The sequence below is a fragment of the Sebastes umbrosus genome, chromosome 22 (genome assembly GCF_015220745.1).
Source record: "Sebastes umbrosus isolate fSebUmb1 chromosome 22, fSebUmb1.pri, whole genome shotgun sequence".
NCBI classification, from domain to species: Eukaryota; Metazoa; Chordata; class Actinopteri; order Perciformes; family Sebastidae; genus Sebastes; species Sebastes umbrosus.
The window spans coordinates 18,612,463-18,624,815 of record NC_051290.1 but is presented as its reverse complement, the minus strand read 5'-3'; the positions used below and the strand labels follow the sequence as shown (position 1 = coordinate 18,624,815).

The 12,353-nt window shown below is 40.2% G+C and overlaps 1 protein-coding gene across 5 annotated transcripts in view; it reads left to right on the top strand.

Annotated features, from left to right (window-relative positions):
- The window catches only part of kcnip4 (Kv channel interacting protein 4), a 147,310-nt gene that overhangs the window by 8,394 nt on the left and 126,563 nt on the right, over positions 1-12,353 (top strand). For 2 of the 5 annotated variants that reach the window (XM_037758356.1, XM_037758357.1), the window contains 2 exons: positions 6,218-6,378; positions 7,155-7,306. The exons of the other annotated variants lie outside the window; for them this stretch is intronic. In XM_037758356.1, the coding sequence (XP_037614284.1) occupies positions 7,168-7,306 (139 nt within the window). In that variant the 5' untranslated portion in view covers positions 6,218-6,378; positions 7,155-7,167. The remainder of the gene's footprint in view (positions 1-6,217; positions 6,379-7,154; positions 7,307-12,353) is intronic. 5 annotated transcript variants of the gene reach the window in all.

Here is a 12,353-nt window from a genome sequence, read left to right as displayed (position 1 = left end):
TACAACCGGACTAGGAAAAGAAGCCTCTCTTAGTGTTATATTAAGAAGTTATTGACACCTTATCTGTTGTAAATCTGACACTGATCTTGGCTTTCTCAAAGCCAGTATGTGCTCCCACCTATCGGATTACTCGGGGCCACGGTTCAAGAAGTGATTGTATCGATTTCAGGTCAGCTTAAGTAAATAAGCGAACGACCACTGTTTCCGCAAGCACGCCATTATGGAGCTCTCGTGTTTCAAAACGAGAAAGAAAATAGATCCGGGATGTACTGATACACACGTACTGTGACTACACCTAGATAAGCCTCCCTTCTTTAAATACTGCATTGCAGTTTATTTAATCAACAGGGCTGTTTCCCCTCATGCATTCTGCTAATTTTAACCACTTTGGATGACGAGGTCACTGTGGGTGTGTGAGAAATTTGGAATAGAAATTGCGTGTGTTGGAGACAGCCAGCCTCGATGCCCATAGCTCAATGCGTCTACTGTCTGGCCTCGCCGTAACTACCAACTGACCGGCTATCACTGAACCATAGGGCTTCTCACCACTTTGACATCGGAGCTGGGAAGGAATGATGGCATCGAAGAGCAGCGGCTCATTTCAACCTATTGCAACAGAGAATAATGAGCACTCTCATTTATGGTTCCAACTTGTGACAGCATCTTTTTATAGGGTTCTGCAGTGGCTGTTGCTAGTGTGTGTGTGTGTGTGTGTGTGTGTGTGTGTGTGTGTGTGTGTGCTGAAACGTTTAATGGGGCGGACTAGCATGAGGCAATAGTTGTACAAAGTTTAGAATCCATATATTGTTTCCCTTCTTTGTTTTGGAACTCTTTATTTATACATGTATGCCTTTTTGACAAGACAAAACAGACAAAAAAAGACAGACGGCAAAAAAATCTGTATTTAAAGTGAACAAGTTATAATTGTTAACTCCCAATGCTTAGAGTGTAATTGTAGCATACAGCCTATTCATATACATGTCAATAGCAGTGGAGGTGTAGGAGTATAGGGATGTCAAGAGAACTGATCAGTACCAAGTCAATGCCGAAATGATGAAAGCATGACGGTACTCATTTTTCTACGGTAGCGTAGGTGCTGTCAGGGCTCGAGACTAACATCGTCCCTGATATGATTGAAATGTGTTGGGACCCAGTAAACTCGATAACGAAGCGTTCAGGGACGCACACCATTTTTTCCCTGATAATGCTGCATTGCTATTGTGAACAATAAATCACATTATGATGCATTCTGGCTCTATTCAGTAAAAATGAGTATTGGGCAAAGGTAAATTCTAACGTTATCATGATGTGTGCAGTTGTTTGAAGGAGATGTTTTCACAGTAATATAATATAGATAATAGAAAGGGAATTATGGCCTGTTTAACTTCCTTACAAAAACCAGTATGTGACATCCCTAGAGTATACTGCAACAAAGAAATGCACATCAAGGGAAATAACTAATATAATATACAACATAAAAGAAGGCTTTCCTTCTATAGACATTGAAAATCTAGGAAATAAAAGATGTTTGCATCTTTGCACACTAGATTGCGTTACAGCCTGATTGCATATGTTGGCCGAAATTAATATTTTAATTTCCAAAAGATTTAACATATAGGAGACTCCACACAACCGCTCAGCCTATATCCCCAAGCATTACCATTACACTTGAGTAGTAAGGCAATTAGTGAGCTCTACTTACTAATGTGGTGGTGAACATTCAGAAAATAAAAGAGCTGAATTCATGTTCTGTTGCTGATGCTGCTGGGCAGCAGCCTCCTTTGCTACGGGGTAATGGCTTCTGTAATGGGCTATTGCGTTATCCTTGCAAGGTTTTATGGAAATGCAGGGCTTTGGTTTAAATGAGCCTGTTGTCTTGAATGTGTGTCTTCCATCATTTTATACTGAGACAGCAGGGTTGTTAATATTCCTTAAGCTTTTCCAAAATCACCCGCAACACTGAGACAAAAAGGCCAGAGTCACGGGAGGCCTTAAAGGGACAGGGGACGTAAATGTATGGGAAGTTCTGCTATTGTATAGGTAATGTGATGTTTGACTGTTTCTGATCTGACTGCACTGAACCTCTCTCGGTTATGATGACATTTGTACTCTCCAAACACTGTAAACACAGCTAAAGCGATTGGGCAAGAAACCTACGTTTGAACAAACCGACTTGTTGTAAACAAGCTAAATTAAGACAATAACATCCTAGTTGTAAAAAACATTAATTATCCTCTAACCCAATTGCACTGTGTATTCACGAAAACATTGCTTGCAGCAGAACTTGAAATCCAGTAAAAAAAATAATCTTGGATGTCAATTATTGAATGTGTTATAATGCAGAAGCAAACTGAGGATATAAATCCAACCCTTTTTTAAAATGTATTTTGTTTAAATGAGACCTAGGGCAAAGACACACACACTCTACTGTGGTAAAATGGAAATGACGTGATAATGCTCTCAATTATTCAGTAAAAGGTGAACTTGTTTGCGTATGGAGCTTCAGGCTGTAGCAGTGTCTTTGTTTACATGTGTATGATGAAATAATGCAGGCAACCTGAAGTTGTTTTCAGCAGCATTCCTTTTCATTTCTTTTTTTTTTGTTCATGCTCAGTGCTGTCGTCCAAACAAAAGCAATTATAATCGGAAACATTTGTTACCCAAGAATAGAACTAAGACATCTTAACTGATTCCACAATGCTTATCAGCAAATGGCTTCAGACTTAATCAATAGATGTCTTCGGCAGAGAAACAATTAAGATCCACAAGCGCACTAAAGTCGCTATCACAGCTCCCTAAAAGACCCTATTCAATACTCTTCTCTCTTTTTCACATTTGTTAACTCTGTTGTACAACCACCACCGCTGCTGCTGCTGCTGTTTATGTAAAATTGTATAAGCAAGCTTGCCAACAGTTGTATTGTCAATCCAGGATGGTTTTAAGAAGGAATATAATCGATTTTGTGCCGTGCCTCTTGCTGCTGCTGCCTCAAAATGCTACTTCAAGCGAGCTTTCCTGTCTGTGCTGGCAGCCTGGGACCACAACAACTCTCCCAAACTTCTCCAAAGCTCAAAGCATAGACGCCTCAGCTTTCTTTAGGTGGTGTGTGTTTGCTCGGTGGTATCAGTTACCTGTGAGGTTGCCTGTGTGCATTATGCTGGCTGCTAATTTATGCATGTATGTCTCTGCCATTTATCAGTGTACGGAAGGTGCACTGGTATTGATTGTGAATTACTTTCTTAGTTGCTGAGCCTAATTTTCTTTTGGTTGTTGTTTGCTACTGTGGAATATCACTCGTCTTTGAGTATTTGAGTGTTAAAGGCTTAATATTTTGGTCAGGATAAGGTCAGAACCTTGATGCCAAATACTAACTCTGAACTTATAATATAATATAATGTAATGTAATATGATATAACTCTAAATCCATTCCACACGAGCTGGCTGTCTGAATTGATCTCAGAATACATTACAGCAAATTGCTTCTGACGTAATCGATAGGTGTCTGTATTAGTGGAACAATGACGATTTAAGTGTTGCAAGGAATCCGCAAGCTCAAACCACATAGCACCTGAAAGTCTACATTCAGCAGTAAATGTATGCGGATTGCATTTCAGTAATTTTTCATGGATTGACTTGAGCCGGACAGATAATCGTAACTGAGAGTGATTGGATGGGAAGACTCATCCACAGCCCCCCCACCCAACAACATTCAGATTTGAATTCTGTTTCGATGGTTATGAGTTTTGTGCTGCAGCATGCTCGAATAACTGTAAAACTAGAGGGTGTTACAAAAAAAACTTCAAATTAGCATGCCACGTGTACCTTTTACCTGACCTCAAAAGAGACTGTGTTGTTGTATCAGAATATAACCGGTTCAGTCGTTCCCAAATAGTCAGTCCTGTCATTCAAATCAGCTCCATCCACTTAACTGTACACACAGTAAGTAACCTCACACTTCAATTTAAATGCACTGTCGTGGATTTTCCTGATGTTGGACTGTCCTTGAACCTATTTTACTGATATTTTATGGAAGTGAATCACACTTTTTAAAGAGGCATTTTCCCTAAAAGAGCCATTTCACTATTTAATTTCAATATGTTATAGCAGAAAAAACATATATATATAATCAATAACATTGATTACTACTGCATTCCATTAAGTCTGTTGATGGAACTTGTTGGAGCCATCGTAAGTGGCTGAAAACAGCTGCATGCTGCGTTTGGAAAGGACACTGCTAGCGGTGAGATTGAGCCAAAACAGTAAAATTGTAGGTTATAAATCCAAAACAGTGTGCTGAAATGAAGGGAACTGCAGAGCTGGGTGATAATTCAATGCGTGTCCGTTACCCCTTTCACATACATGAGGTCATTCAATTCATTCTTGATTTATAGCAGCTTTAAGAAGCCTGGTCTTGACTCAAAAGTCTACTGTACCCGGTCTTGGAGTTGACTAGTACTCGACTAAGGTGGTCTTGAATATCAATCCGCAGCAACTGGCTTCTTGAATATAAATTATTCAGTATATTGGGGACAAAGCTTTCAAGCCCTCTCCCTCAGGATGTGGACGTACCTCAGGATGTGCTCACCTAACAAGTGTTATCATACCGTAGCGCCGCGACCAATCTGTTCACTCGTTTTCAATCGGGGCGTGTGTCTCGGCCCGCTGGGAAAGGATGGCTCTATTCCCAGCTCTCGGTCCAGGGCCCCCCCTTTGTCTTCTCAGGTACAGTATATACCTTGCTGCTCATCTCAGGGGAAGTAATTAGATTTAGCTTTACTGTCTCCCCTCGAGCACAGCCATATATCACTGCACGCCAATTAATGTTATGTGCATTTAAATATAAGCTTAAGCCCATTTGGCCGAAGACCAGGGATTTGCATAGAATGTATGTAAATTCATGACACTTACTGTATGTCGTAGCATAAATAAAAATGCTCTGAGCAGTGCTGACAAAAATTCCACTGCCAGTGTATTCAGGAAGACATTAACAGGGTGGTAATAAATTCAGGGTAGTTAAGTCTATGCTGTAATGGCTGTGCAGTGGTATGCATCATCTTCGACCAAATGACAGAGTACAGAGTTTTGAAAGGGGTGCAAAAAACGTTGCCCAAACGCTCATTTTTATCAGTAATAACATTATAAGTATCTGGAATTAATGGCTGTCTAGTTAATGATAAAAAAGAATTTCGCGCACACAGACATCAGAGGAAAGGGTCACGTAGGTACAGGACGATGTTCCTGGAGCTGGGAGTTATAGGGATGTTTCTGATCCACAGACAGCAGAGTGTATGCTGATATGGTGCTTGAACTTTTAACACATCTGTTGGTCTTTTCTAACTGGCTGCCGTCCTGGAACCTGTTGTGGCTTTGAATAGTATGACAGTGAAAAGAAATGATCTTCTTAGAGCTTCTTTTCTCTTTTCTTCTCAAATTGTTTTCCTTCCCCTTGCTATGCTTAGAGGCTGTGTTCTTGCTTTTTTGAAAGAATTGAATTAGTATATTTGATTCGTGTTGCTTATAATTGAGGACATATCTCATTTTGACTTGTCTTGGAAACTGATTTAGAGCTGCCAAAATGTTGGAAAACAATTGGTCACAAAAATGATGGTGCAAACACGGCAGGTGCTAATCCTTACTGAGGGCTGGGAATCGTTTTTAGGCATGGCAACGTTTGTCACGAATTATAATAACTTTGGTGATTCCCTGCCACCAGTTAGTCAACTTTGAATCTGTCAGATACCCGCAAAATTAATGAAATTGCAATTAATGGTACCTTGAGTTTAGTGCTAATTAGTGAATGAATGCTAACAAGTTAAACTAAGAAGGTGAACATCAGTATGTTGGCATTGTCATAGTGATTATGTTAGTATTCGGATGTTAGCATTAAGTGCTGCTGTGCCTAAATATAGAGGATGCGGATGAATTGAAACTATAGATTTGTTTGATTGTAACACAGATCTGTTGGAGTGGAGGGAGTGGGCATGTAAAGTATATGTGTGTGTTGAAGGCTTTCATGTGTTTCAAGAGGCTCAAGGAGGACGATCAAAGGGATCCCCTGTGAATGCAGAGCCACCAGAAAATCTCGAACTCTCTCCCTCTTCCTCTTGATACTTGAAACACACATATGGTCCTCTAACTTGAAGCAGAAGCCATAGTGTCTTCCAGCAGTTCTCTCTCTCTCTCACTCACTCATTCATTGACTCTCTCTGCTTCACAGAGCGGTCCTCACTCTCCTCATCCTCATCCTCCTCCTCCCACCCCGTTTTCACACTCTGTTGATCAGCTCAGGAAAGGGAAAGTGCTCGTGTGAAACCTGAGGATCACTTGCAGACTGAGGAAGCAGAGAGAGAGCGTGCACATCGTGTTTTATCCTGCAAGGTAAGATGACGCTCAGAGAGGGACAATTCATAGCAGTTAGCCCTCGAACTGGGACCTCAATTTCTGTGCATTGAAGGATATGAATTTGCGAACTAAGAGCAAAGCAAAAGCCCTCCAGTCAGAGCAGCTGATGATGTGTTGATGTTTGAAACTTTTGAAATGAGACCTTCAGGGGGGATCATAGTAGTGAATGAGGTAGGGTATCGCTAGGTCATGTTTTATTTAGTAATGTCATAAAAGTTAGTTTTATCTGGACACAATCAGGATGCCTGCTGGTTTAATTTGAAAATATATTTGTGTGAGTCAGCAAAGGATTGCAGGCCAGTTTACATGAAGAAAATCTATTTTGTGTATTTACTTTTACCATCCTCTAGTCCTGGAATAGCTGCAAGAATAACATGCCTTCTTGAAACATAAGACAAGCATTTTCCAGCTCCAAAAGGGCATGCTGAAATGTCTTGCATTTCATTATGGCCATGCATAACTGGGGGGCAAAAATACATACCATATTAGCATATATATTCTCAGGTGTACTGCCTGAACTTGACAGTTTGTTTTGCATGCTGTATAGCTATTTGTGTTTGAATGTTTACCAGAGGCTGTTAAGGGGTCATCATTTGAATATTGAGGCTAATAATAATCACCTCTGTGTACAATTTAGAATTATATTCACTGCAAACTCACAGCTCTTTGAGAAGTGCCCGAATAATTAGGCCTATATCGTACAGAATTTATGCAGTCCTTGCAAATAATGCCACACTATATTTAAAAAATAGAGAAGTTCCAGCCATGTGTACACCAACCAAGAGGACCCAGTGGAGGGAGGACCTGCAGCATTTCCGTAAAGACCACGGCTTCTCCAAGAAAGTCCTGCTCAACTGCTGCCTGGTGCGACGCATCATCACCTGGGCCTCCCCAAACCCAAAAGGTACAAAACCCACAGATTTATGGCTACAGATAAAGCAGCTACGCAGAACCAAGGTGGTGGAATGTGATTTATTTTGCCTCTCATTCGTAGGATAATTGGTTGTCAAATCCTTAGTCTGTAGATGTTTGTTGTCCCCAGGTCCCTGTCCTATAGTTGCTAAAGACGAACCAGAAAGAAAATTAAGATGAATTGCTTTTGCTAGTGATTACATCCGGTGTCTTATGAATAATGAAAAGTACGGTACCTTGACATTTAGAATGAAGGACTAATGAAGATTTTTTTTTTTCCATGAAACAAAAGTTGCATTTTAGTGCGCATAGAAGCAGGATAAACAATTGTTGTTGCTTCGTACTGGGAACTAATCTGTTTTAAGATCTTAGATATACTGTATTTTTTTGCAGCTAAAAAGGGAACAGCTGTGTTTTTAGGGCTGTGTGTAGTCATTTTCCCTTTTCCTCTAATAGCAGAGGGGATAAAACCAACAACAGTAAAGTCTCAGCATTCTGCAGATGAAGCAAACATTTAAGTATTTTGTGTATATATTTTTTAGAAACCGGTCGGTGTCTGTTGAATTTGGCAATTTCAAAAGGCAAAAAAAGAATGCAGGGGTTGATTAATGTATTTATCATACACTCACAGCACTGTTTATCACATACTGTATTACAAAACCCAGTGGACAATAGCATTTACTGCACTCGATAAGCAAACCCCAAAACATAGTCAAGAGAAAGCTGTTATCAAAACCGGAGAACTAAGTCTGGGAGGTATTAGATGTACAGTGTGCACTCAAGGAGGACTCTGTGTGTGTGTGTAAACTAATTACACGTATTGGAGATTGGATTTAACAGTAACACTATACACTCATTAACTGTACTGTCAACCTGAGTTCTGAGTAGACGAAAGCATCGGAATCCAGAAACCGGCTCAGGCTGTCAACAGCATTTAAAACACATTAACGTGGTATTTATCAGTCATCCTTTGACCTTTTATAGGAACACCAAAATTTATGATTTTTCTGAAGTGACAAATGATGGGAACGCGTTGCACCACAAGTCACACTGGACAGCGCGAGTAAATTAATTCTCTTTGAACCTAGATCAGTATTGATTACTGCTTGGGTAATATATTCACAATGGCCACATAGCCTTATAAAATAGGATTTATAGCTACATTTTCTTGCCAGTGGAACAGTCAACACAGCAGGCAGTATAATACAGGGAGAACACTATAGGCTGTCAGTGGCCAAGGCCATTACATCACATTTAGATGCATCAGAGCTAGAACCAAGCCCTCTCTCTTAAATAAGAAAATAATTTAAAGCTTTATTATGAATAGCAAATATATGAGAACTCGATTAGATGTTGAATTTAAAAAAAACATGCCTAATTGTATTATTCAATTTGGTATTTATGCACACAAACTGTAGGTATGTGCGTATTTTAAATCATGAAAATGGGAAGGATCCTGCACTTAATTTTTCCAAAAAGTATTGATAATAAGAGCAAAGCTTTTTTCAGTTTTTGTTATATCTTGAGTGTTTATTTGGCAACAGTAAAAGTTGTGCAGTTGCAGTTTCTTTCCTCATCTGTTTTCATTGTTGCTGTTTATTCGTAACACTTGCCTAGTTCCCATGATTGTTTTATAGCTCAGTGACATGTCAAGTATTACCATAAAACCTGGAGTTTTTTGTAATTGGCAGGTGTTATTTCACATTGATATGCCTTGTCAGATAAATGTGTTGTGTTTGGGGTTGATTTAGGAATCTATTAAACAGTCATGAATGTCACTGTGGGGACTAAATGACATCTGCAGTGCAGATTTTTCTGCAGGGGGAAAAACAACAACAGAAGGACTCCAAAACAGCTGTTCTTCATGAATAAGAGAATTATGCATATTCACCTTTCGTAGAGAAAGAGAAAACTTTTCTCATGTTTGCATTCATTAGATTGGTGTCAATGGGGGGCAGGTGCGGTGTCTAGATCACATAATCAGTGAAGTCTCTTCTTGGGTCGGCCTCTCCCTGTTTGTGCGTGTGCACCTGCACAGTTATCATTTGAATCTATCCCTCTTATAACATGCGAGCTGGCGGCCACAGCTGGAGCCACACCGGGACCCAGGTGTTTCTGTCAGGCACATTTGAATTAGACAGCGCATTTGTTTCGACTTTCATTCCTTTCACCGCTCCTTTTTCATTGGAAACATGCTGCCTCCATACCAGGGAGGTGCAGGCTGCATTTTTATACCGCCTTAAGTTTTTGCTTGAGGTAGCTGAAGCAGGAACAGTGGTACTAAGAATAACAATAACTTCTTACAGCAGCGTTGCAGCAACGGCGTTTCCTACCTTTTATTTAGGTATGAAATTGGACTTTCACTTGCCGAACTGCTAAGCACTGATTTCACCTGCTCTTAAAGTTTTTTCTTTGTCTGATGTCTTAATTTAGTTGACGTCAAGAAAACCATGAATTAGAGAGCACACATTAACACAGTGATAATAATTTAACAGCTACACTGCATTTGAAGCCTCCTCTCGTAGAATATGTTTGTTCGTTGGTATTTTCGTCATTAGATGACGTCACAAACTAATAATATTATCTCCCACGTTGCCCAGAATAACCTCCCAGCATGCAGATGATCACACTATCAACCTGCCAGGTGACAATAGTGCCCTCCGGATGTCGGAGCAGTCTCCAGAAAATGAGCATGCTCACTATAGCAGGTGTTTCTAGAAATACACAGGCCCCATGTTGTGTCCACGGGACGGACGTCCGCTCTGAGAGAGCATGTTGCAAATCCCTCTGTTGCTATGAGGGAAATGATGACATACAGTGCTGTATGTCCAAAATGTTTCTAGCCTGTTTTTGGATCAGATTTCTATACAACCAGTTGATAATGTACTGTTAAGTTAAATTATTTTTTACTTAATGTGGGGGACCAGAGCACCACTTTTATTGTATATTGTTCCTATGTATCAGTCACATACAACTGTTATATTTTTAAGTTGAGTTTTATTTTCAGTTGATTCAGAATATATGGCGATTTGATGCAATAATAACAATCTGAATATAATGCGCTTTTATTGTAGACACCTTATGGTAGAAATCCATCACTGTACCTCATCTTTACTGCCAGGAGAGGGCAGCAAGCTACAGAACAAATTAATGACCAGCATGAAGCACTGTTTGCTGTATTCAGAGCAGTTTAGAAGCAGTGCTTTGAATAATAATGCAGTTGTGCCAATTTGAATGTGAAGTAATTTAAAGTGATTCATTTTATTCGGTTATGACGATATTGCATAGGATGTATTACTGTACATGTACATCATTTGCTGTAGCAGTGCATTAAAAACACCAAAAGAACAGCACTAATCTAGTCTGATTTAAAGATGACAAATTCTTTATAATTCAGCATGCTGCAGTTAACGTGGCTTACATACAAGCGTGGACACAATATCAACAACATTGCAGTCCAATATAATCCAATACAACAACCCTGCATGACATCACTCCCCCCTGAGTGCATCACGTGTCCTTTTATCACTCAGGTAGTGCTGCTGTCATAAATTCTGTGAATCTCTGCACTGCAGTAGTAATTCAGTGGCCCCAGATGCACTCACTATAGCTAAGATGTGTGTCTCTCGGCTGACAGTGGCACGGGGGCATAATATTAAAATATGATGACAGGTGTATATGAATATTGATACACGACTCGTTCCGCTTCATGATTCAAATACTGCTGATGTGGGATTTGCCAACAAATCTTCAGTTTTTCTCTCATCTCATTGAGAAGACTTGTATTTTCTGCAGAAGACATGATAGAGAGCTAGTTTGTTACTTGCTCTCCTTTGTTTGTTTTACTGTTAAAGAAGTTGGTATTTCATACTACATGCATTCATTCCAACAAAACATATTGCTCAATGGAAAATCTACAGTGCATTGCCATTTTTAATCCCACTTTAGCCAGTACACCTTTACACTCTCTGGCTAATACTTTCCTCGGGTCTGTGATCAGCATAGCTTTCGACATGCAATCTGGACAAGCTGTTTCTTCTCATATATGTATCCGCTTGCACGCCCCACTACTTTCCATAGCTTTACCTTGGCAAAATCCCCAGAATCACCTTGAGACATGCCTTTCAGGGTCACCTCCTTCGAACAGCACAGAAATGGCCTGAAAATCAATTTCCTTACTGTTTTTGACCAAGTCAACAGTAATGAATCCTCATGAGGAAGTTGTGAATTCAAGGCTGCGTGTGTTCCTCAATCCATTTTTTGTTGTCAAGACTAAAAACCTCTGGCTTTTTGAATTCATTTGTGATAATTTTAACGTCTCAATCCCACCGCTTGCCCCCTCGCTGATTCGAATTTAATTGCTGAGAGTTTGTTCGCAGCGTGATGCCGCATCCAACAGCGCGACATCATGATGAAGAAGCATCGCTAAGAGGACCCTTAAACCTTGAGAAATGATTTGGAGAAAATGTTAAATATCATTAAGAGGTGTCCTGGGGTGCGTGTCCTTGATGAGTGTAATATTCTCTCGTGATATAGCAGGCAGGATCTTTTTGAATCAGGAAAACACAATTTGGCCAGTGGTTTTGGATCATATGTCTGCTCTCGGTAAAGTAACTCACTTTTGATTTTAATCTATTTTCCCACTTGGTCAAGAGTGCAGGCCTCTGTAGATCTAAGGTGGAAATGGAAAAAGGCAATGATGGATTAGAGGGGAAGTGGAGGCAGCGTGCATCCTCTCATATCGGAGGAGAGGGGAAGGAGAGCGATTGCCCTGGGACTGCTGGCTGGCTCAGATGCAGACATGTCCTACTGTTGTCATTCATTTGATTCATATGTTGCGAAAATGGTTCGCGAGAGAACGAGGGAGAAGGATCCAGCAGTGATACCTTTCCTTGACATTAATCTTATTCATAGCACTAGCTAGTACCAGTGACAGCCAGACAGAAAAATACTGCATGTTATTTACAACTAATGGGCTCAGAGATGACGAGAGCAGATTTGTTGAAACGCAGTGGCCGGCGTGATTCACACATATATTA